This window comes from Chaetomium globosum, genomic scaffold (genome assembly GCF_000143365.1).
Source record: "Chaetomium globosum CBS 148.51 scaffold_1 genomic scaffold, whole genome shotgun sequence".
Lineage (NCBI taxonomy): Eukaryota > Fungi > Ascomycota > Sordariomycetes > Sordariales > Chaetomiaceae > Chaetomium > Chaetomium globosum.
This window is the reverse complement of record NT_165976.1, coordinates 1,212,966-1,232,013: the sequence shown is the minus strand read 5'-3', so window position 1 is coordinate 1,232,013 and position 19,048 is coordinate 1,212,966. Positions and strand designations below refer to the sequence as shown.

Genomic DNA, 19,048 nt, shown 5'->3' with positions numbered 1-19,048 from the left:
ATGAGAGTATAAGATATACATATGCTCGCTCGTTCTAACCTGTCTCACCCGCCCCCACCAATCTTCACCCCCAATTCCCAAAATCAACGTCAACCCAAATCCCAAGACCATTCAACATACATACATATCTGAGTGTACATATCTATTCCCCCCCATGTCTTTGCGCCTACGGCTTGGGGATATGGATCGTCCTGCTGGTCATCAAACACCCGTGGACCATGAACAGCAGCACGACGGGGTGGAGCTCGAAGGCGGAGCCGGCGAACCACACGCCGCCGGGCAGGGCATCGTGGATCCAACCGTTGGACAGCCACCAGGCCATGAGGGCGTCGAGGCCGAGCGTCGTCGGGATCGGCGTGCCCTCGAAGTAGCGCGCCTTGCCCGTCGCGTCCTTGGGGATCGCCGCCGCCGTCACGTTGAACCGCGCCAGCCGCGTCAGCCCGCACAGCACGAAGAAGCCCAGGCAGAGGTGGTCGAGCGGCGTGCGGATCCCGATCGCGAAGGCCACCGCCGCGGGGGCGACGCCGAAGGAGATCTGTTTTGTGAGGGAGGTTGTTGGTTAGTAGGGGGTGCGGTGCGGTGTGGTGCGGTGCGGTGGAGAGGGGAGGGGGGATGTATGTACCAGGTCGGCGAGGGAATCGAGTTCCTGCCCCATCATGCTGCTCTTTTTCCTCCAGCGTGCCACCTTGCCGTCGAGGAAGTCGAAGAAGAGGCCGAAGGGGAGGAGGGAGAGGGCCGCCCAGAGGTTGCCGTGTTGCGCCGAGTCGCCAACGCAATAGCGCATCGACGAGAAAACGGAGAGGATACCGCAGAGGCCTACGTCGGGGGTACTTTGGTCAGCTCCCATCCGTTTTTCATGCTGCTTCCAATGTGTCCCTATAAAGTCGGGGACCCGGCGGGGGTCACTCACCGTTCATCTCGGTGATGAGATCTGCCAAATGCAACGCGCGGATGAGCGAGAAGTGTCCGGCGTCGGTCGAGAGCAGGATCTTCTGCTTATCCGATGCTGCGGTGTGCGTTAACTACCAGGTCGTTTGTTCCGCTCCCACACTCTTCTCACGGACGCGACAGGCTGGTGAACGAATCGACATACTCGGCAGATCAAGTCGGGCGCCCTCTTTTGAGGCAACGCCATTCGCGGCGGACGCGCTGGTTCGTTTGGACATGTCGTCGGCGGCGGCGGTTTGTCGACCGCTGGTTGGTTTGCGTTCCTGGGCAATTTCGACTTCGAGTTTATTTCCAGGCGTCAATAGATGAAGTAGGAAGGCGACGCTAAGCGTGGATGATTTATTTTCGTGGGTTGGAACTCTGTTCGAGGCAGGGCCGCAATTCCAACCTTCGGGCGTGGGAACTGGTGACGCCGGAGATGTCTTGTGTCCCCGAACCTGCTGCTGTTGGTGAGTTTTGGAGACCCCCGCTAGCGCGGAAAGCTTACCGGCAGCAGGGGTCCTGTTAATGCCGTCATTTTCCCGCCCAGCAAGGTCCAGACCGCCTTGGTTTGTGTTTCGTTTGGTAATTACGTCATGGGAAACTCCACGCCAGCGTTGCTGTTACAATTCGACTGGGCAGCTCTTCTGCGTGTAAGCTTCAATTCACATCAGCTTTCGTCGTATTGCCAGGTTGATTATGTAGGATACGTCGAAAAAACACACGGCCACGTTTCCAACAGCGCCCAGCATCGACGACTGGGATGTGGCCTTTTGAATCACCAGTGGCTTCTCCCAAACTAAATCAAGAGAAGACCAAGAGAAGACGGATCCCCTCGGTATTACCATGCCATAAACGCCTCAAAATAACCCTTGAATGACCTTCAACGGCCGTCAAACCATTGGACCAGTACCCAGCCCTTGCCAACCACACCATGGAAATCTCACCTCCATCTCTCCTCACAGCGCACAACTTCCCATTCTAATCCTGCACTTCCCTATGCAACCGTTTCAACACCCCGTGGTCGGCCAGCTTCCCAACCCACTCGTGCACGGCTGCTGTGTAGTCCTTGGTGCGACCAAGCGAGTCCTGGCCGGCCATCCTAACCTCCTTGTCGTATTCCTCCACGATGCGCTTCTGTTCGGCGCCGAGTTCTACCCAAAGCTTTAGGGCAGCATCGATCGCCTCGCGGCCACTGCCGTTAATGGTCGAGGAAGCGGGTGAAGGGGGAGGGGGCCCGGAGATAGAAACGGACGAAGAGGAGGGGCCAGAATAGGAAGATTCCTGCGGTTTCAAGGGCGCTTTTTTAATCTCGCTCTCGGGCACGGCTTGGATATCCCCCTCGTCGAGTTGATAGGATGAGAGGCGTTCGTCGGTGGGGTTACGGATGATATCTTGGGTAGTTTTGGATTCCCAACCAGGGTCGTGATGCTGCTTGGCCTCGAGCTCTGCTAAGCTGCGGATGTTGGCGGCCAGCTTTTGACGAACAGAAGCTAGATGGTCGCCGCAGAGTGCGAGAAGGCTGAAGGAAAGCCGTTCGGTCTCGTACCGCATCATTCGCTCCTTTAAGACGGGGCGCATAACCGAGGTCCAGTGCTGGTCCTCACCGTATTCGCCTACAGTGATGCCATGTTAGAAACGTGGTGAAAGAAACGTGGGTAGGGTACTTGGCGACATACCGATGCAGACGGGCGTTGAAGTAAGACCGTCCAGCTGCCATACCTCTTGCCCAACCGGGACAAACGCGATGAAATGATAGGCGGAACCATCGGAGGACTTGTCGCTTTTAGACTTCGCCCGTTGTTGATTCCTTTTCTTCTGTCTCGCAGCGGCCGCCTTGGCCCGCTTCTTCTTCTTCTCGGCGTCTACGTCGTTTTGAAGACTGAGGGCGGCGTTGAGGAGGTCTAACCGTCTGTAGAATGTCAGTCCAGGGGGATGGGGGGGCTTATGAGCATTAGTTTGTTGCTAACCGAGAAAAGGAGTTATGAGCCACCCGTATCCAAGCGCTATTGGTAATCATGTTTCCTCGCAGCGGTGGGGATAGGTCTTTAGATTCTTCCTTAAACTTGCGAAGCCCCTCACCGAGGTTTAGGCCTTCCGCATTCATGATAATGTTCAGCAAGGCAATAGTGGCGCATGCGTTATGGGTAGTCTATGTTGGTTGTCAGCAACATACCGCACAGCGGGGAGTACGAGAGTGACTGACTTGATTCGCGAACCATACATCACGGCTTGTCTCCGTGGCCTCAGCGCTCTCTTCTGCGACATACTCGTATAGAAATACTAAGCCGTGGACTGGAGAACTGAGGAAAGTCAGCTGAGTCGCCCTTCGTATGTTGGGCCCAAGGGCGCAACTAACGGCAGGGTGGCTAAGGTGTCTTCATCGACCGAGAGCACCTCCTCTATTTTCACTCCCTTGACGCCAATGCGACCCAAGATAGCTGTGAAAAAAGCCTGTAAATTGTGAGCTCGTGATATTAGAGACAGCAAAGGAAAGAAGAACGGACCGGATCGGATTCCAGCTCGATCCAGCTGGCCCACTCAGCCTGCTCATTCTCCTTCCAAGGTCCCAGAGATGCCTCGAGGAGGTTGTCGGGCATATCAAACGCCTCCGGGGCCGCCCGCCGCTTGGGATTCCGCCTAGTTTCGGTCGAGGGACGCAAGGTAGCCAATGGTTCCTTGTTGTAGTCGGCATCTTCTGAATGATCGGATCGCCTTTTGCGTGGGCGACCGGACCGCCGCAGGGGAAGGGGGGAACCCACGTCGGTGTTTCTCCCCGGAGTCGCCATCTCGATGAGGGTGTCTTTAGTCTGGTTTTGTGCCATTCTAAAAACGTTGTATAAAAGGCGCCGCGAAAGGAAGATACCGGCGGAGCGGATGTGGTCTGATCCGGGTCCTAGGAGGTCGTAGAGACGTGGTAGAAGGGATACTAGGTATTGATTCGGTTAGAAATGACGCGCCACGCGCGTGTTGTTGTTTTGATACTCACCACGCTCCCACTCAGCACATCTCGTTCAAGATGGCGAAGTTGAAGGGTGCGAAGATGTGGTCAAGTACAACCGGGGTGTTCTGCGTTTGCTTGAAAGCTCAAGCCCACCCACACAAGCCACCCGTTCTTCAAAATTTCTGATCACTTGTGAAAAGCGGGACCATTAAAAGGTTCTGGTTTTCCTTTCCCAGAATTAGTTGAAAATTTTTAATGTGACAAGAGTGGAGGGAGCATTCACTCACTGCAGAAGAGCGAGTGGTAGATACCTATGGTAGGTATTTGGGGACTGGGTTGGATTGGTGGTGAAAATGCACATGTGTGAGCGAGAAAGCGAAGGTATGAACCGATATACTTTGACCCGACGCTTATAATCGAGTGATCTCGTAGTCCAAGTTCAAGAGAAACGATTAAATTGCTTTTTTTATGTGTTATTGTTGAGATATCAAGAGCTGTATTGATGTTGAATTGGAATCAAGCAGTTACCTTATTGTAGGTGTCGAAGCACAATAGTTACATACCCCGCTGATTTGAGAGACGATAATGGCCTGGTTTAAAGTCAACCTCAATTTACGTAAGTGCTACGATAGTATCGTACATGGAAAGCAGTCACGAAGCGCAGTCCCGGCATGGGCACGTCGAGCAATTCAAGGACGGGAAGAGCTTCCCTGAGAGAAATGATGCTAGTCTCTCGTTTATTGTGTAGAGTCCACCGGTGGACAAGGTGGACGGAGCTGGTTCGTCTTTAGCAGCTTCAATCCAAAGAGTGGAGCTCTGTCGGAGCTCTGAAAGCCAATCAGCCAATGACAACCAGCACTGTTCACCGGGAACAGGCCCCTGCCTCGTTGCAACAAACCACAGCGCGGCACAGACTGGAGCGCGTCTCGACGTGCAGCGATAACAAGTTGAGTGTAAATTTTGGCTTGCAACTCGAGCAGAATGCGACGAGTGGAAGCGAGAGCTACACCGCGACTCCAACAACGAACACCGACGAATCAATAATACCCAGTCAGCTACTACTCCAGTTCCTGGCCTGGCTCGTGCCTCGTAATCACCAACTTCTTTTGTGTTCTCGACAAGCTCGATCGAACCCGGGGCAGAACCCCCAGATCTCGACGAACGAACAAACGAACAAACGAACAAACGAACAAACGAACGAGCAACACAATTTTCTTTATTGCTCGGCGGATTCTCAACATTCTTTCAGAGACACAATCGAGACCCCCCCAACTCGGCATGCCATGAGCGGCGAATCCCCCATCGGCGCCTTTCCACAGACGCCCCAGGTAACCTCAAAAAGAGGTCCTGCAAGGGCACCGGCTTCCTCGACAAATCGTACGAGCACTCTACCAGTCGCCCCCCAGCGAGGGACGCCAGCAGCAGCGAATTCTGCGCCCGTAGTCCCGCTACACATACTCGATGCCCCGACACAGCGTCTCTACGCCTTTGGCTTCTATGTCGCCCTTTTTGCCTGGAAGTTCTACGACTGGGCACAGTTGGTGGAGGAGGACACGGAGTCCTTTTGGCTCTTTTTGAAATGGATCGCAATAGATTGCGCCTTTCTCTTTGGCCTACCAGAGCTGAGGATACCATGGCTTGAGCTGTCACAGTCGTTCGTGGTTGTGGCATTCTTCTTCCATGCCCTTTTCGACTGGTTGCTTATGTTTAATATCGGAGTATGAGGTCCCGAGAAGTCTTCAACGCTGTGAATCGCAAGCGTGCTAACGGTTATGCAGTTTCCCTGGCAGGTATGGATCCTCGGCTTCGTCAAAGTCTTCTACGACCGCGAGCTCGCGATCTCGGAACACAATGTGAAGGTGTCCAATATTCTACACAATTCCTCGTTGATCATGGGTCGCCAAGTCATCAACATTCTCCCAGAAGGGTAAGTAGAAGGCCCCCCGGCCTCTTTCGCTAGAAGCTGACCGTGTTAGTTCCGCTGTGCTGAACCCTGAACTTCACCCCTTCTGCTTGGGTGGCGACCGTAAGACGGTGCCATTGCCCATATTTTTCAATGCCACCATTCCGGTTGAAGTCGAGCTCATCCGCACCGACCTTGAAACGAACCAGCAGGAGACCATCAAACTGTCAAGGGTGCAAATCCGGGACATTGAACGCAAAGCGAAGCGGGAAAGCCAGGAGGGGGTCCAAAGCGTGGTTCAATTCGATTACCTGGTGAAGAAGCCTGGCGTTTACCAGCTGGGACGGGTCCTCGATGAGTACAAGCTAGAGGTTCAGCGGCAAAACCCTCAAACGTTCGTCGTGCCTTGCCCAAAGGCCTGGGTCGGTTCTGTCGCGCAAGGACGCTGCGTGGGCGATCTTTCGGACCTCTCCCTTCGAGTTGAGGGGACGCCGCCACTGAAGATCAAGTACAGCCGTACAATTAACGGGAAGGACCACAGCTTCCATTTCCAGAGCTTGCAGCCAGAAGGCTTCACGTCCCCTCTTGGTGCCCTGCGTTCGACGAGTATGATCAGTCTGGATGACGAGGATATCTCTTGGGCCAGGCCACAGCGGGTGCCTGTCAGCCTCAACGAATCCATGCACGCCAGCGGAGAGTGGCAATACTCTGTAGACGAGGTCCAAGACGGATTCGGGAACCTCGTCAAGTATGAGTCTTCAGTCGAGGACCCGGATGCAAAGCCCAAGCCCAAGCATCTCGTGCAAAACTTCGTTGTCAAGGAGCGCCCACAGGTACGACTCGAGGGCTGCGACTTGAGGAGACCGCTCAAGGTTGCCAAGGGTGAATCCAAGGAGCTGCCCGTCCGCTTCAAGATCGCTGGCCAGACCCCCGACGTCACAGCACATACGCTAGCCTGGACTTTCTCACCCATCGATACCCTCACTGAAAGCGGCGACCACGGAGATGTTGTCACTACGGGCACGTACAATGCAAAGAACGCCCGTGACCGGCCGTCCATTTCCGCCCCGGGTCTGTACACTCTGAAGTCCGTGTCTGCCAGCTCGTGTGAGGGCGAAGTTCAAGAGCCCTCTTCTTGCCTGCTACTTAACCCTCTCGAGCCCAAAGTCACCCTGCGCACCGAGGATATCCCCGACACATGTGCCGGTAATTCGATCGGCCTGCGCGTGGACATGGATTTGATCGGAACACCGCCTTTCGTTGTCAGATACGACGTTATCTCCAATGGCGATCGTCGGTCTGAGAGGATCAACATTCCTGGCCTGCGATACCAGATGGATCTCATCCCCCGCGTTGCCGGACATCACAAGTACATCTTCACCCACATCGGCGACGACATTTACAACAGGGGCCGGAGGCTCACCGGATCCGAGTATGTCTTAGAACAGGACGTCAAGCCGGCAGCGTCGGCCCTTATCCAACACAGATCGGGCAAGGTGAGCGCCTGCTTGGGCGATGAGGTCACAACTGAAATTCTGCTCCTCGGCGACGCCCCATTCACGCTTGAATGGGAGATCATCCACGACGGGAAAAGGAAGCAGCACAAGGCTACCAATATTCAAGAGAACACGTATCAAATCAAGACAAAGCCGTTGACGCAAGGCGGCGAGTACACCTTGGGTTTGACGAGTGTCCAGGATAAGAGAGGCTGCAGAAACTTCTTGCAGGAAGAGCTCAAGATTTCTGTGAGGCGCCAGAGCCCACGCGCTGCTTTTGGTCAAGTCGAGGGCAAGCGAAAGATGCTGGCTGTCGAGGGTGCAACGGCGAAGCTCCCGGTCCGCCTTACTGGGGAAGGGCCATGGCGAATCTTCTACACCAACACCAACGACGGGCCGGAAGACAATCCGAAGGTTTTTGAGCGGACGGTTAGGAGCGACAACGGGTTTCTCGGCGTCGATACCCGTGGCATTTACACAATTACGGATGTTTGGGATAACCAGTGTCACGGAGTCGTTGACGCCAAGGCATCCAAGTTTGAGCTCGACTGGTACCCTCGGCCCGAAATGGCTGTGCCGTTGTCACACGGCGTTAGACAGACAGACGGCGGCTTCGTGTTGGAAGATGTCTGCGAGGGCGACGTGTCGGGCTTCGAAGTCGCTCTGCAAGGTAAGCCACCCGACACCTCCAAGGCTCGAGTGACATGAAAAACTGACGTGCTAAGGAACACCCCCATACACCGTGGAATACGAGGTCCGCCATCAACCTCTCCAAGGGTCTAGCGCACTGAGCAAGCGGAAATTCGACGCCACCCTTGGGAAGGAGACTATCCAGGCGGATACGTCCAAGGCAGGCACATACAAATACAAATTCACCGCTCTGGAAGACCACTTGTATAGCAGCGCCCGCCACTTCAAGCCGCTGGTGGTCAAACAGAAGGTGAACCGAAAGCCGTCCGCGGCCTTCGTCAAGCCCGGGCAGACATTCAAGTACTGCAAGTCAGAGCAGGATAACGAAGACGGCATCCCGGTCGCGCTGACAGGCGTCCCCCCATTCGCGCTGGAGATCGAGCTCAAGCACCAGAGCGCTGCAGTGCCCGAGATTTACCGCACGCCGGCCATCAACTCGCACACGTACGAAATCCGCATCCCGCGGCACCAGCTCCGGCTCGGCACGCAGCAAATCCGTATCCGCGACGTCAAGGACGGCAGCGGCTGCCACTCGATGGCGGAGCTCGGCGGACCCGCGGTGCAGGTCCAGATGTTTGAGGCGCCCACCATCTACCCGCTCGAGACGCGCACAGACTACTGCGTGGGCGAGCGCATCTCGTACACGCTCTCGGGCACGCCGCCGTTCGAGGTGTGGTACACGTTCGACGGGGTGGAGCGCAAGGCGCGGTCGCCGACGACCAACTTCCGGCGCGTGGCCGAGTCGCCGGGCGAGTTCGCCATCACGACCATCGCCGACAAGGCCAGCGAGTGCCGGGCGCCGGTGCGCATCGCCAAGGCGATCCACCCCATGCCGGCGGTGCGCATCAGCCAGGGCCGCAACGCCCGCGTCGACATCCACGAGGGCGGCGAGGTCGAGATCCTCTTCGAGTTCTGGGGCACCCCGCCCTTCGAGTTCACCTACACGCGCAGCACCAACGCCCGGAAGGGCCAGAAGAGCCAGGTGCTGGAGACCCGCCACGAAGTGAGCCACGAGCACAGCAAGGTCATCCGGGCCAGCCAGGAGGGCACATACGAGGTGGTGGCGATCAAGGATAAATACTGTGCGTTCTCGACGCAGGGGGCTGAGGTTGGGAAGGAGAAGGTTAAGGGGCAGAAGGTTCTGGGGTATTAGATTCTGTTGGAGGGAGAGGGAGGTGGATGGTGGACATGAAAAATTAGGCATCAAGATTGGGTTCTGCTTTTTGAGGTGGTGATGTCCAGTCTTTTTGGGTTGCTGTAGGTTTTGTATCTTACGTAAAGACGAGAGAGAGAGAGAGACAGGGTCACCATAGCACGGCGTTTGTGGGTAATGCAACGATTGTTTATCTGAAAAGGTGTGATCGAGTGTTTGTTGATAACCAACCACTATTTGGTATCACTGGGCGACGGACGACCATAAGCATACATACTCTGGCGTGTGCACTCACTACCTGCTTGCTGTGTGGTGACATGATCTGAACCGAGCAGCCGAGACGAGAGAGACTGTTGTTGCGGAGTTGTTGTCCGCTTCCGAACTCTTGTCTTCGTGGTACTTCGTACCGATGTTACCTTGAGCAAGTATCTATTCTTAGCCAAACTCTTCTTGTCTTTGGACATATTTAAGAAGGTTGGGCTAGCATGGCATGGCACGGTTGGATACCCGGTCGAGGTCCACAACAACCCGTGGCCTGCGGTGAAAGGAAGGGCTCGCTCCGTTCGATCTTGTCGGTGTGCCGGAAACCGGCAAAGCCAGCGAGTCCTTCCACTCTACGAGTCTTGGCGGTTGGAAACACGCAACCAGGAAAAAAAAAAGGCTGAAAACCTGTGGATTGAAGGTATGCCGATCCTTGCTGGGTTCGGTGGCAGCACGGGTTGCCTTTTCTGGTCGCAGAGCCCTCCGGCCTTCCCAGCACCCGGCCTGCTCGGGTATCGGCACGGGTTTTGGGGTGAGAGGGAGTTGTGTTTGTTGGTCAGGTGAGCGTTCGGTTGCGTTGAGGGTTGTTAGCACGGCAAGAAGAGACCTCATTTGGCAGCACGGCCGACCAATATTGCTGGTTGTTCGGGTGAGACGAGTTTGGTGGTCAATTTGGTTCACAAAGTTTAAGGTGGCCTGATGGTTGATTATTCGGTGCTGGGAGTTGAGGCAGCGATTCTTGCGAGTTATGAAGTGATGCGAAATGTTGTTTATATTCGTCAAGACCGGAAGAGGGGATGGTCATGGGCTAGTTGAAGTGACGACGAAAGAAGCAGATACTTCAGCACCTAAAATATAGTGCAACTTAGTCAAATATGTACTGTGTACATATATGATGACTCCTGGACCCAGGCGGCAGGGATTTGAAGATGCTCTGAATGTGGTTGTTAACATCGGGCGGTGTTGTTTGTTTGTTTTATCAATTCGGGCGTTGTTACTTGAATCACCCACTTCTCTTATAGCCTCTCAGCACTTCAACGGCTACCTACCTCAAGCTTTCCCGTAGCTTTGGGGTCGAAAGAAGTCGAGAACGGCCTTCATCAGTTCGGTGTCGGTCTCGGCTCCCAGCATCCCTGTTCACAGCCCAAGATCCAGTGCAGCAAATCATGAGGGCGCTGCATGCCCAGAGGCCAGGATCTTGGCCTGTCAGGCTTCAGGGGTCCTACCCTGCTTGTGCAGCTCATCAACCATCAACCCAAGAACGTTGACGCCACCGCGTCGAGATTGATTTGGGGGAACAAACCGCTTTTGCGACTCGGAAATCTGGGGATCAAAACGTCCGCCATCGAGATCGAGGGCCCGGAGGGCATCATCCCCGGAGAGGGCCAGTAGAACAGAGGAAAATATTCAGATAACAAAATAGAACGGCCCAAAACAGGTCTTCGCGATTAGTGTACTCTTCTTGTCTCCCGTCAACTTTCGCACCATGTTTCCACTTGCAGGGTCGAGTCCTGCACAAAGGTCGAATCTCACACCACACCCCGCTCGGGCTGTTTCCCACACCCACGCTCCTCCCACGCTCGCCCTGCCACCTCTCTATTCGGTCGCCCTCGCCTCCGGGGCTGTCAACTGTCAACTGTGGCGTGTGCAACCTCAACTGCGGTCTCGACGGAGGTTGGGCTTTTCTTTTTTGCCCGTTTTCCTTTGCCGATGGTTTCCCTCCACCAAGAACCAGTTCCGCATTATTCCAACTTGACAGGTGATCTTAGGTAACGTCCTATTCGCCGAGTCTAGACGTCGCCCCGCTGTTGCAGGCCAAAGTCACCCTCTCGGCTTCGGTTCAGCTCCCGCAGCGCTAAGACGGCTCCCCACACCCGTTGTGGCCTGCCAAATGACTCGTGCCATCAACGAAAAGCCAAACCCAGGCCATAGTTTGCATCAGATCATGTCTACGGCACGAACAGGGCAACAACAACAATAACAACAACAACACATTTAATTTCGTAGATCGAGAAACACAGCTGTACACACCAGTCTCGACCCGCCCGCCTCGTGTGCATTGCGTCGTGAAGCGGGCCTATGGTACGCGACCTTAACAGGAAACTGGGGCCCACTCGCAGCTCGGACCAGGGAAGCAGTCGCATTCCTCTCTTGTGGGGATGAGAGAACCTGGAAGGGGGCAATCTTCAAACTGTGCACCTCTGCTTGTGATTGTTTCTTATCTGGTTCCAGACTCTTTCCTGCGCATATCCAACCGGCCAAGCCATATCGGGCCGCCATTATCAGTCTTAGTTATCTCGACTGCATTGACCATATCGCAACGCCTGCGCTGCCCTCGAGAGGTATTGACGGCTTGGGTGCGAAATTCAAACTATTCTGGCCGCAATCATGCCGCCCGCCGAAAGCGACGCGACCGCCGCGCCGGCCGCCAGCAACTCCAGCGACTTTGTGAGCCCCGTCCCGCCGTCTTCACATGTTGAAATGGAATTATCAAGTGCAGCGCAACTAACACATCGTCCCCCTCCCCTAGGTGCGCAAACTCTACAAGTACGATGAATCCTCGGCAACGACCTCCCCTACCCGCCCCTTTGGCCCGAAACACATACTCACCCAGGACTTCGCAGAATGCTCGAGGATCCCACGTACAATTCGGTAGTACGATGGAACGCCGAGGGTGATAGCTTTGTGGTTTTAGAGGTACGCTTGTGGTCCGGAAGCACGGCGTCCCGCTTGTGGGAGCGCGCTCATAACTAATCATCGGTGGCAGAACGAAAAATTTACCAAGACCATCCTCCCGAAACACTTTAAACACAGCAACTTCGCAAGCTTCGTCCGCCAATTAAACAAGTATGACTTCCATAAAGTCAGGCATAACGAGGAGAGCGGCGAACCGCCCTACGGGCGGGATGTAGGTTACCTCGGCGGTCCTTGGACAAGAGGCTTGTGTGTGCTAACGGTTGGGATGAAAAGGCATGGGAGTTCCGGCATCCTGAATTCAGGGCCGACGGGAAGGACAATCTGGATAACATTCGGAGGAAGGCACCGGCCCAAAGGAAAGCCCCATCGGCCGATGATGCATTCCCAGCATCGCAGCAGATCGTCGTCTTGAGCGAGTCGCTCACGGCAACCCAACATCAGATACAGGCGCTACAAGAACAGTACTTTGAACTCGAAAAGACAAATAGGCTGCTTGTTAGCGAGGTGTTGAGTTTGCAAAAGATGGTTAGGGCCCAGAGCCAGGCATCGAACGAGCTGATCACGCATCTGAACAACGTGGAGGACCGCCGACGGAACAGCCGGCATTCGGCCCAGTCTAGCCACTCGGGCCAGGCAGGTCAGAACTTCCATGCAGGGGCGATGAGTTTCTTGCCGGATGGGGCGGACGAGCCGGCACCCGAGTTGCGGCGAGCCAGGGAAATTCTCAACGGCGTGTCCCCGGACGTCCAAGCGGACAAAGAGCTCGAGAGGCTGTCTATGACATACAACCAAAACGGATCGCCGGCCGATTCGGCTGGCTCCTCTGTCATGTTCGGTCCCCCTGGCCCAGGTATCCCGATGGTCGATCCCTTAAACGACCCTCGGCACATGGTGTACCCGGTGGGACAGACGACGGGCATCGATCCCTTTCATGCGGATCACATCAATAATATTCCATACAGCCGACCCCTCAGCAACCCCAACATGCAGGTGGAGGCTCCGTCACAAACCACCCCGCCGCTCAAGGAGAACATGTGGCACGGCAAGAAGCCGCATATTCTACTCGTCGAGGATGATAAAACGTGTGCAAGGATAGGGTCCAAGTTTCTAACCAGTATGGGCTGTACCGTCGACACTGCCGTAAGTAATAGGAGATAATTTCACAGCAGGACACGGCTAACACGTCTCTCAGGGCGATGGTCTTTCCGCTATCCAGAGCGTCAACCAGAGCGCGGAGCGCTTTGACTTGATCTTTATGGACATTATCATGCCCCGGATGGACGGCGTGTCGGCCACGGCCATGATTCGGATGGTCGTGCCGCAGGTTCCCATGGTGGCCATGACGTCGAATATCCGGCAGGAAGACATCGCGACGTACTTCCAGTTCGGTCAGTCCTACACCCTCAACGGACAACTCACCTTTTCCGATCACCAACTAACAACCCCACAGGTATGAACGACGTTCTAGCCAAACCGTTCACCCGCGAGGGCATGGCTCGCATTCTCCGAAAGCATCTTCCTAGCATGCTCAAAGACCCGCAATCCGCCGGTGGCGTCGTCGGTGGCGATGACCTCAGCCAAACCGTCGCCGGTGGACACGGCCCTCCCCACCAGGGCGGCTTCGGCCCCGCCGCGATGGGGGGGATGCCCCAGGTCAAATTTGAAAATACTCCTCTCCAATCGCCATCCACCGTCTCGTCCTGGCACTCCCCGAGCCAGATGCACCAGAACGCACCGAACCTTGACGGCACCCCCGGCGGCTACATGAACGCCGTCGGCAGCGGACCCGGCGGTATGGTGCTCACCCCGGGCGGCTCACAGCGTCCACCCTCCCAAACACAGCATCACCCGCACCACCAGCTCCCTCACCAGCAGGGTGGTTATCCCGGGTACATAATGCCACAGCAAGTCGCTGGCCCGCAAGCAGCCCAGGCGGCACAGGCGCAGGTGGTGCAGACAGCACAAGCCCAAGCGGCGCAGGCAGCTCATGCCCAGGCCCAGGCCCAAGCCATGCGTGGAATGGCGGAGAACGCGCGCATGGCGGGCATGCAGGTCGCCGGTAGCGCCACTGAGGAACGGCCCGAGAAGAGGCAGCGGCTATACGGGCCCGTGGCGGGGCAAGGCGCCGGTGGTGGATATGGGCAACAATAATGCATGCATGCATTGAGCGAGAAGTGAGCGGTGGTTGTTTGCCCCGTCCGTCCCTTAGTAGAGTATTCAGTGTTGCGTCCGGGAGTTGGTCGACACTGAGGACGGGGGTGAAGTAGCAAGATGCTGGTGAGTTTCCGACGATCGGTCGGTGAAAAGGGGGTCGGGACGAATCTGGTCTTCGAAGCCGGCCTTTGCATCGAATTTTGGGTAAAGTTTTTTTTTGGTTCTAGTATCAGAGGGGGGGGGGGCTTGCAGCTCGCATCAAATCGAATAAGGGTCGGGGTTGGCGCGGTGGGGGGATGAAAGGGGTAAGTCCGCACCCACGAGGTGCGAGGTGACATTTTGGTTCGGCTTGGTTCGGCGTTGGGTATATCGTCGAAGCGTATCGTATAGCATGCTATGGCGCGCACGCGTTGGATCGGGATCTGGCCAACAAGTGTTTTGGGATGAAACGGGTCTGGGTCGACCTGGGGGCTCTGTATGATCAGTAGTTTAGTGCCGGCCACAGGAGTAATGGAAGGCGTTGGTTAGGTATTTCTGTCGTGAGCCCGCCGCTGGTGTGTGATCTCCCCGTTGTCTTCGTCGGGGTTGTCTTGGTCGGCTGTCATTTTTGGGAACGCGGTCTGAGGCTGAGTGTGCTCAGAGTTCGAAAGATCTCTGAGTCGAGACTGGCGAGGTGCGTAAGTGGCTTCCTCGCGGTGGCTGACTGCCGGCGTGTTGGTTGGTGTCGGTCGGGAGTGGACCATCGGCGCTCTTCGTGAACCTCCCCTTCTGTAACCACATGGTTTGAGGCGGGTTGGGTGGGGGGGTGGAGGGGGGTGTAAGTGTGTGAGAGGTCTTTGAGCGAGGAATGGCTGGGTAGTTGGCCGAAGGACTGGCGACGCTCATGCTTGCAGTGGTGCCTGGCCGACAAGTGCGCAAGTGCGATGAGATAGGAAGGGAGGCATAGCCTGGTTGTCGTTATGGCAGTGGCCGAGCCTTGAGCAGGAAAAGAAGAAGGAGGACATCCCGGGCCAAGCAGGGAGAAAAGGAAGGAAAAACAAACAAATAGAAAAAGGGCGGGCGGGCACGGATGGGGATATGTATGAATCCCATCGGCACCAGCCCGGTCCACTCACTCACACCTTACCCTGACCATCCCTACCCAACACACACGACCCCGACCCCGACCCCCCAGTCACCAACCGCGAGTGCGGGAAGAGCGGGAACACCGACATGGGATGGACAGGCTCGTGGTTGCAAGGTGAAACAGGGCCCGGGGTCCAGAACAGACAGATCTCTCCGGTTTGGGTGGTGGGTGTGCGCCCGGTAGGAAGGGAAGCTGAAGGTCTGGGCGGGAAGGAAGTCCGTCCTTATGTACAGAGTTAACTACAGGCAAAACTGCGCCCGGGGCAAGCAACCACGATAAGCTTTCCCGCCGGTTGGCGCGCGCGCGGAAGGGAGAGAGAGGGGGGGAGGCAGCGGGTTGTTATTTATATGCCCTCTCTGAAACCAAGCGTCCATAGTGCCGGCTCCCGGACTGGTCCGTTCGCCTGCTGGGCGGGAACTTCCTAGAGCTGGACGATGGGGGCTGCTGCTTTAGCGTGGCTGGACTGGAGGTCTGGAGTGGTCCAGCCCTACCTAGCGCCGTGTGTACAGATCTGTAGTTGGCTCGGTAGCAATTGACAGCGGAGCGTTGTTTCTCGCCGGCTCGCGCTCGTAGCCCACTCTGCGCTGCCGTTGGCTCGTTCGGCTAGTGGCTGCTTTAGTCTTGCGATCTCGTGAGGCAAGCGAGAGTCACTGGTGGGCGGCATGAGGGATGACGGCTGTGTGTGTTCCTAATCGGGAGACAGGGACCTTTTCTCTGGGAAAAACAGGGGAGTGTTGTTTTTCTTCTCCGTTTCTTCTTCTTCTTCTTCTCCCCCTTGAGCGCATACACGTCGTATCAGCCCTGTCCCTGTCCGTCATGTTCCGGAGATGCTTGTCACGAAACGCCAAAACTGCGTGCTGCACGGAATTCAAGCTCCCGCCGTGTTACGGCGCTACGTAAGCTCGGCCGGTAATCATGCAGGTTTCCCCCATTTTCATGGGGCCTGGCTCGTTCTGGACGCTCGGCGCTGGGGCTGGGCCGGGCTGGGCCGCCGCGCCGTTGCAGTTGAACAACAGGGTCTCTAAAAATCAAGTGGCCGCAAAGGCCATGATCGTCTCGAAGGAATGGTTCGATGGTCATCACAACGAAATCCATGTGAAACGGTGCGACACTCGTCGTCCTCTGCTTGCTGCAGGTCTGCAGTCCCATCCATGGATCATGGATGTATTGGCTGTCTGGCAGCGCAGAAAGACAGGCAGTGGGAGACTGTCTTAGACCGGAACCGGGGCCACAACGAGAACAAAAGCCGATAGCTATAGAAACACCGCCAAGTTATTTGGTTATTCCCCTTCTTGACAAACATCCCTCTTTTGCCCACGTGCACATTTCGCTTCTGATGTCTCCTGCACGGTAAAGTTTAAGGTGGACGATGAGGTCATCCGACCCAAAGCACACACTTCTGTCGACAGTTGGCTTGTTGGTTCTCATTCCCCCCAGTTTTGGACTTGGGGACGGACGCATTGGGAAGGTGAAAAAAAGTGGTGTGTTGATTTTCATGCTGAGGAATGGTCTGGCCGGGCCTTTCAGGGCGCCGCAATCTCGGACCTTAGGTTTCGGCTCGTCCAGAACGGCAAGCTGCATGCTCGTTGCCAAAACCTTGATTGGCAGGTTTCGACTGCGTTGGCAGCGCGTCCCCAGCATCCTGTGGGTACGTGGGCCCAGGGCTTTGGCTGTCGCGGTCGCACCGAGTCGGTTTGTAACAATTCCATCATGGGAAACCTTTCGAGGCTTCACAAGTACAGGGACATATGTGATGAAGGCATTTCGAAGAAGAATCGTTCCTGCTAACTCCCTACCGAGTAGTGAGTGTGGGGTGGGATGGTACGAAGTGGGCTTAGCGCCTTCTCGCGAGGTTGTCGGATTCAACAAAGCTGTGTAAAACCCCAGATCCACACGAGCACTCGGTGTTGACAGGAAGAAAAAAAAAAGTTAAAATACAGGTTTTGAAACTGAACCTAAACTGTATTTTTTTTCTTTTTCGTACGTGCCATATAAGTACATAATGCATAGTATGTTGACGATCAATATTACCTCCCACGACAACGTGCGTGAACAAATATGGGTTGAAAAGGGTCATGCTCCCCTAACCCTGACGTGGCATCATCATTGGTCGCTGCCGCCTGTGCTTTGCGCCTTGTCCTTCAGCCTTGCAGCCACAGACCAACCCCGCACCCCACCATTGAACTTTTGGAGCTCGAATTGGGCGGCCTTTGACTCATAGGTGACTGCCGGTTCGATTGTCCAGAACAGCCACTCAAAACTCTGTAATTGAAACCGAGAATAGTATCCGGCTCTGTCCTTCAACGCAAACTTTCGGCAAAGAATTGAATCCCGGGAGCAACCAATGTCCAAGCAAGGAGGCAAGGGCGGGGCTGCCGCGGGCAAGGCGAAGAAGCCCGCCAAGGCCGGCACCGACGAGAAGAGGGAGGATGTACTCCAGGCCGTCATCCTGGCCGACTCGTTCCAGGACAGGTTCAAGCCGTTCACATTGGAGACTCCAAGGGTATGACTTCAGCCGGCTCGGGCTTTCTTTTCCTGTTTCATAGCAAAGCTAACCCATAAATCCTAGTGCCTCCTACCACTGGTTAATGTCCCAGTGATTGAATACACTCTCGAGTTTCTAGCCTCCAACGGCGTTCAAGAGGTCTTCATCTACTGCGGCACCCACTCAGAGAGCATCGAAAACTACATCAACGAGTCTACACGGTGGAGCCCCGGGAGCGTCATCTCACCCTTCTCCTCTCTGGAGTTCATCCGTGTTTCGGATGCGAATTCGATCGGCGACTTCCTACGCGATTTGGACAAGCGGAGCATAATCGGAGGTGACTTCATCCTTGTCCATGGCGATGTGGTATCGAATATCCAGTTGGATACCGCCCTAGCGAAGCACCGCGCGAGGAGAGAAGCAAACCGCGATGCCTGCATGACCGTGGTATTGCGCTCCGTTGGGGAGCAACCCCACCGGGCAGCAAAGGCGAGGGGTATCACACCTGTATTCATCGTTGATCCGACAACGGGGCGGTGCTTGCAGTACGAGGAGACACATCCGCTTCAGAGCGAGCACTATCTCAACCTGGATCCCGCCGTATTCTCCCATGGCCAGTTCGAGATTCGGACCGACCTTGTCGACTGCGGTATCGATATCTGCACCCCGGACGTATTGGCGTTATGGTCAGAGAGCTTCGACTACGAGCTACCAAGGAAAAACTTTCTTCACGGCGTGCTATAGGACTGGGAGCTCAACGGAAAGATGCTCTACGCCGAAATCCTAGATGACGGATATGCAGCGCGCGCGACCAACCTTCAAATGTACGATTGTATCAGCCGGGATGTACTTGAGCGGTGGACACTACCGTTTGTTCCGGATAGCAATCTCCTCCACGGGCAAACATACAGGAGAGTAAAAGGCGGCAGTTATTGTCGAGGACCACGTAGTGGCGGAGAGGGGCGCCAAAGTAACACAGTCGGCAGTTTGGACAGGGGACAACAATCTAAAACTGGAAAGCGCCATTCTCGGGGGAGCACTATCGGGAGGCGATGCAAAATTGGGAAGAACGTCAAGATCGAGAACAGTTATATTTGGGACGATGCCGTGATAGAGGATGGCGCCTCCGTGGTTCACTCGGTATTAGCAGGCTCATCGTGATTGGAGCGAACTGCCCTGTTCCTGATGGGACGCTCATTTCTTACCATGCTC

At 55.6% G+C, this 19,048-nt stretch overlaps 5 protein-coding genes across 5 annotated transcripts in view; 3 read left to right on the top strand and 2 right to left on the bottom strand.

The window, feature by feature from the left end:
• Positions 1-166: 166 nt before the first annotated feature.
• Positions 167-1,166, bottom strand: CHGG_00401 (uncharacterized protein; the record flags this gene model as incomplete). Its single annotated transcript, XM_001219621.1, has 4 exons — positions 167-535; positions 623-816; positions 911-1,006; positions 1,094-1,166. The coding sequence occupies 4 exons, from the start codon at positions 1,164-1,166 to the stop codon at positions 167-169; spliced, it is 732 nt and encodes a 243-aa protein (XP_001219622.1).
• A 350-nt stretch (positions 1,167-1,516) lies between these two features.
• CHGG_00400 (uncharacterized protein) lies at positions 1,517-3,716 on the bottom strand (the record flags this gene model as incomplete). The annotated part of the gene is made up of 7 exons (XM_001219620.1): positions 1,517-1,574; positions 1,973-2,543; positions 2,607-2,831; positions 3,010-3,079; positions 3,198-3,222; positions 3,287-3,381; positions 3,435-3,716. 7 exons carry the CDS (start codon positions 3,714-3,716, stop codon positions 1,517-1,519), a joined length of 1,326 nt encoding a protein of 441 aa, XP_001219621.1.
• A 508-nt stretch (positions 3,717-4,224) lies between these two features.
• CHGG_00399 (uncharacterized protein) lies at positions 4,225-9,113 on the top strand (the record flags this gene model as incomplete). The annotated part of the gene is made up of 7 exons (XM_001219619.1): positions 4,225-4,252; positions 4,356-4,405; positions 4,747-4,953; positions 5,347-5,589; positions 5,662-5,798; positions 5,848-7,940; positions 7,996-9,113. The coding sequence occupies 7 exons, from the start codon at positions 4,225-4,227 to the stop codon at positions 9,111-9,113; spliced, it is 3,876 nt and encodes a 1,291-aa protein (XP_001219620.1).
• A 2,886-nt stretch (positions 9,114-11,999) lies between these two features.
• Positions 12,000-14,222, top strand: CHGG_00398 (uncharacterized protein; the record flags this gene model as incomplete). Its single annotated transcript, XM_001219618.1, has 5 exons — positions 12,000-12,071; positions 12,142-12,282; positions 12,345-13,211; positions 13,264-13,459; positions 13,522-14,222. The coding sequence occupies 5 exons, from the start codon at positions 12,000-12,002 to the stop codon at positions 14,220-14,222; spliced, it is 1,977 nt and encodes a 658-aa protein (XP_001219619.1).
• A 3,473-nt stretch (positions 14,223-17,695) lies between these two features.
• The window catches only part of CHGG_00397 (uncharacterized protein), a gene marked incomplete at both ends in the record, with an annotated part of 2,371 nt that continues 1,018 nt past the window's right edge, over positions 17,696-19,048 (top strand). Inside the window, 3 exons of the mRNA XM_001219617.1 lie at positions 17,696-17,854; positions 17,921-18,508; positions 18,581-18,660. Of these exons, the coding sequence (XP_001219618.1) occupies positions 17,696-17,854; positions 17,921-18,508; positions 18,581-18,660 (827 nt within the window). The remainder of the gene's footprint in view (positions 17,855-17,920; positions 18,509-18,580; positions 18,661-19,048) is intronic.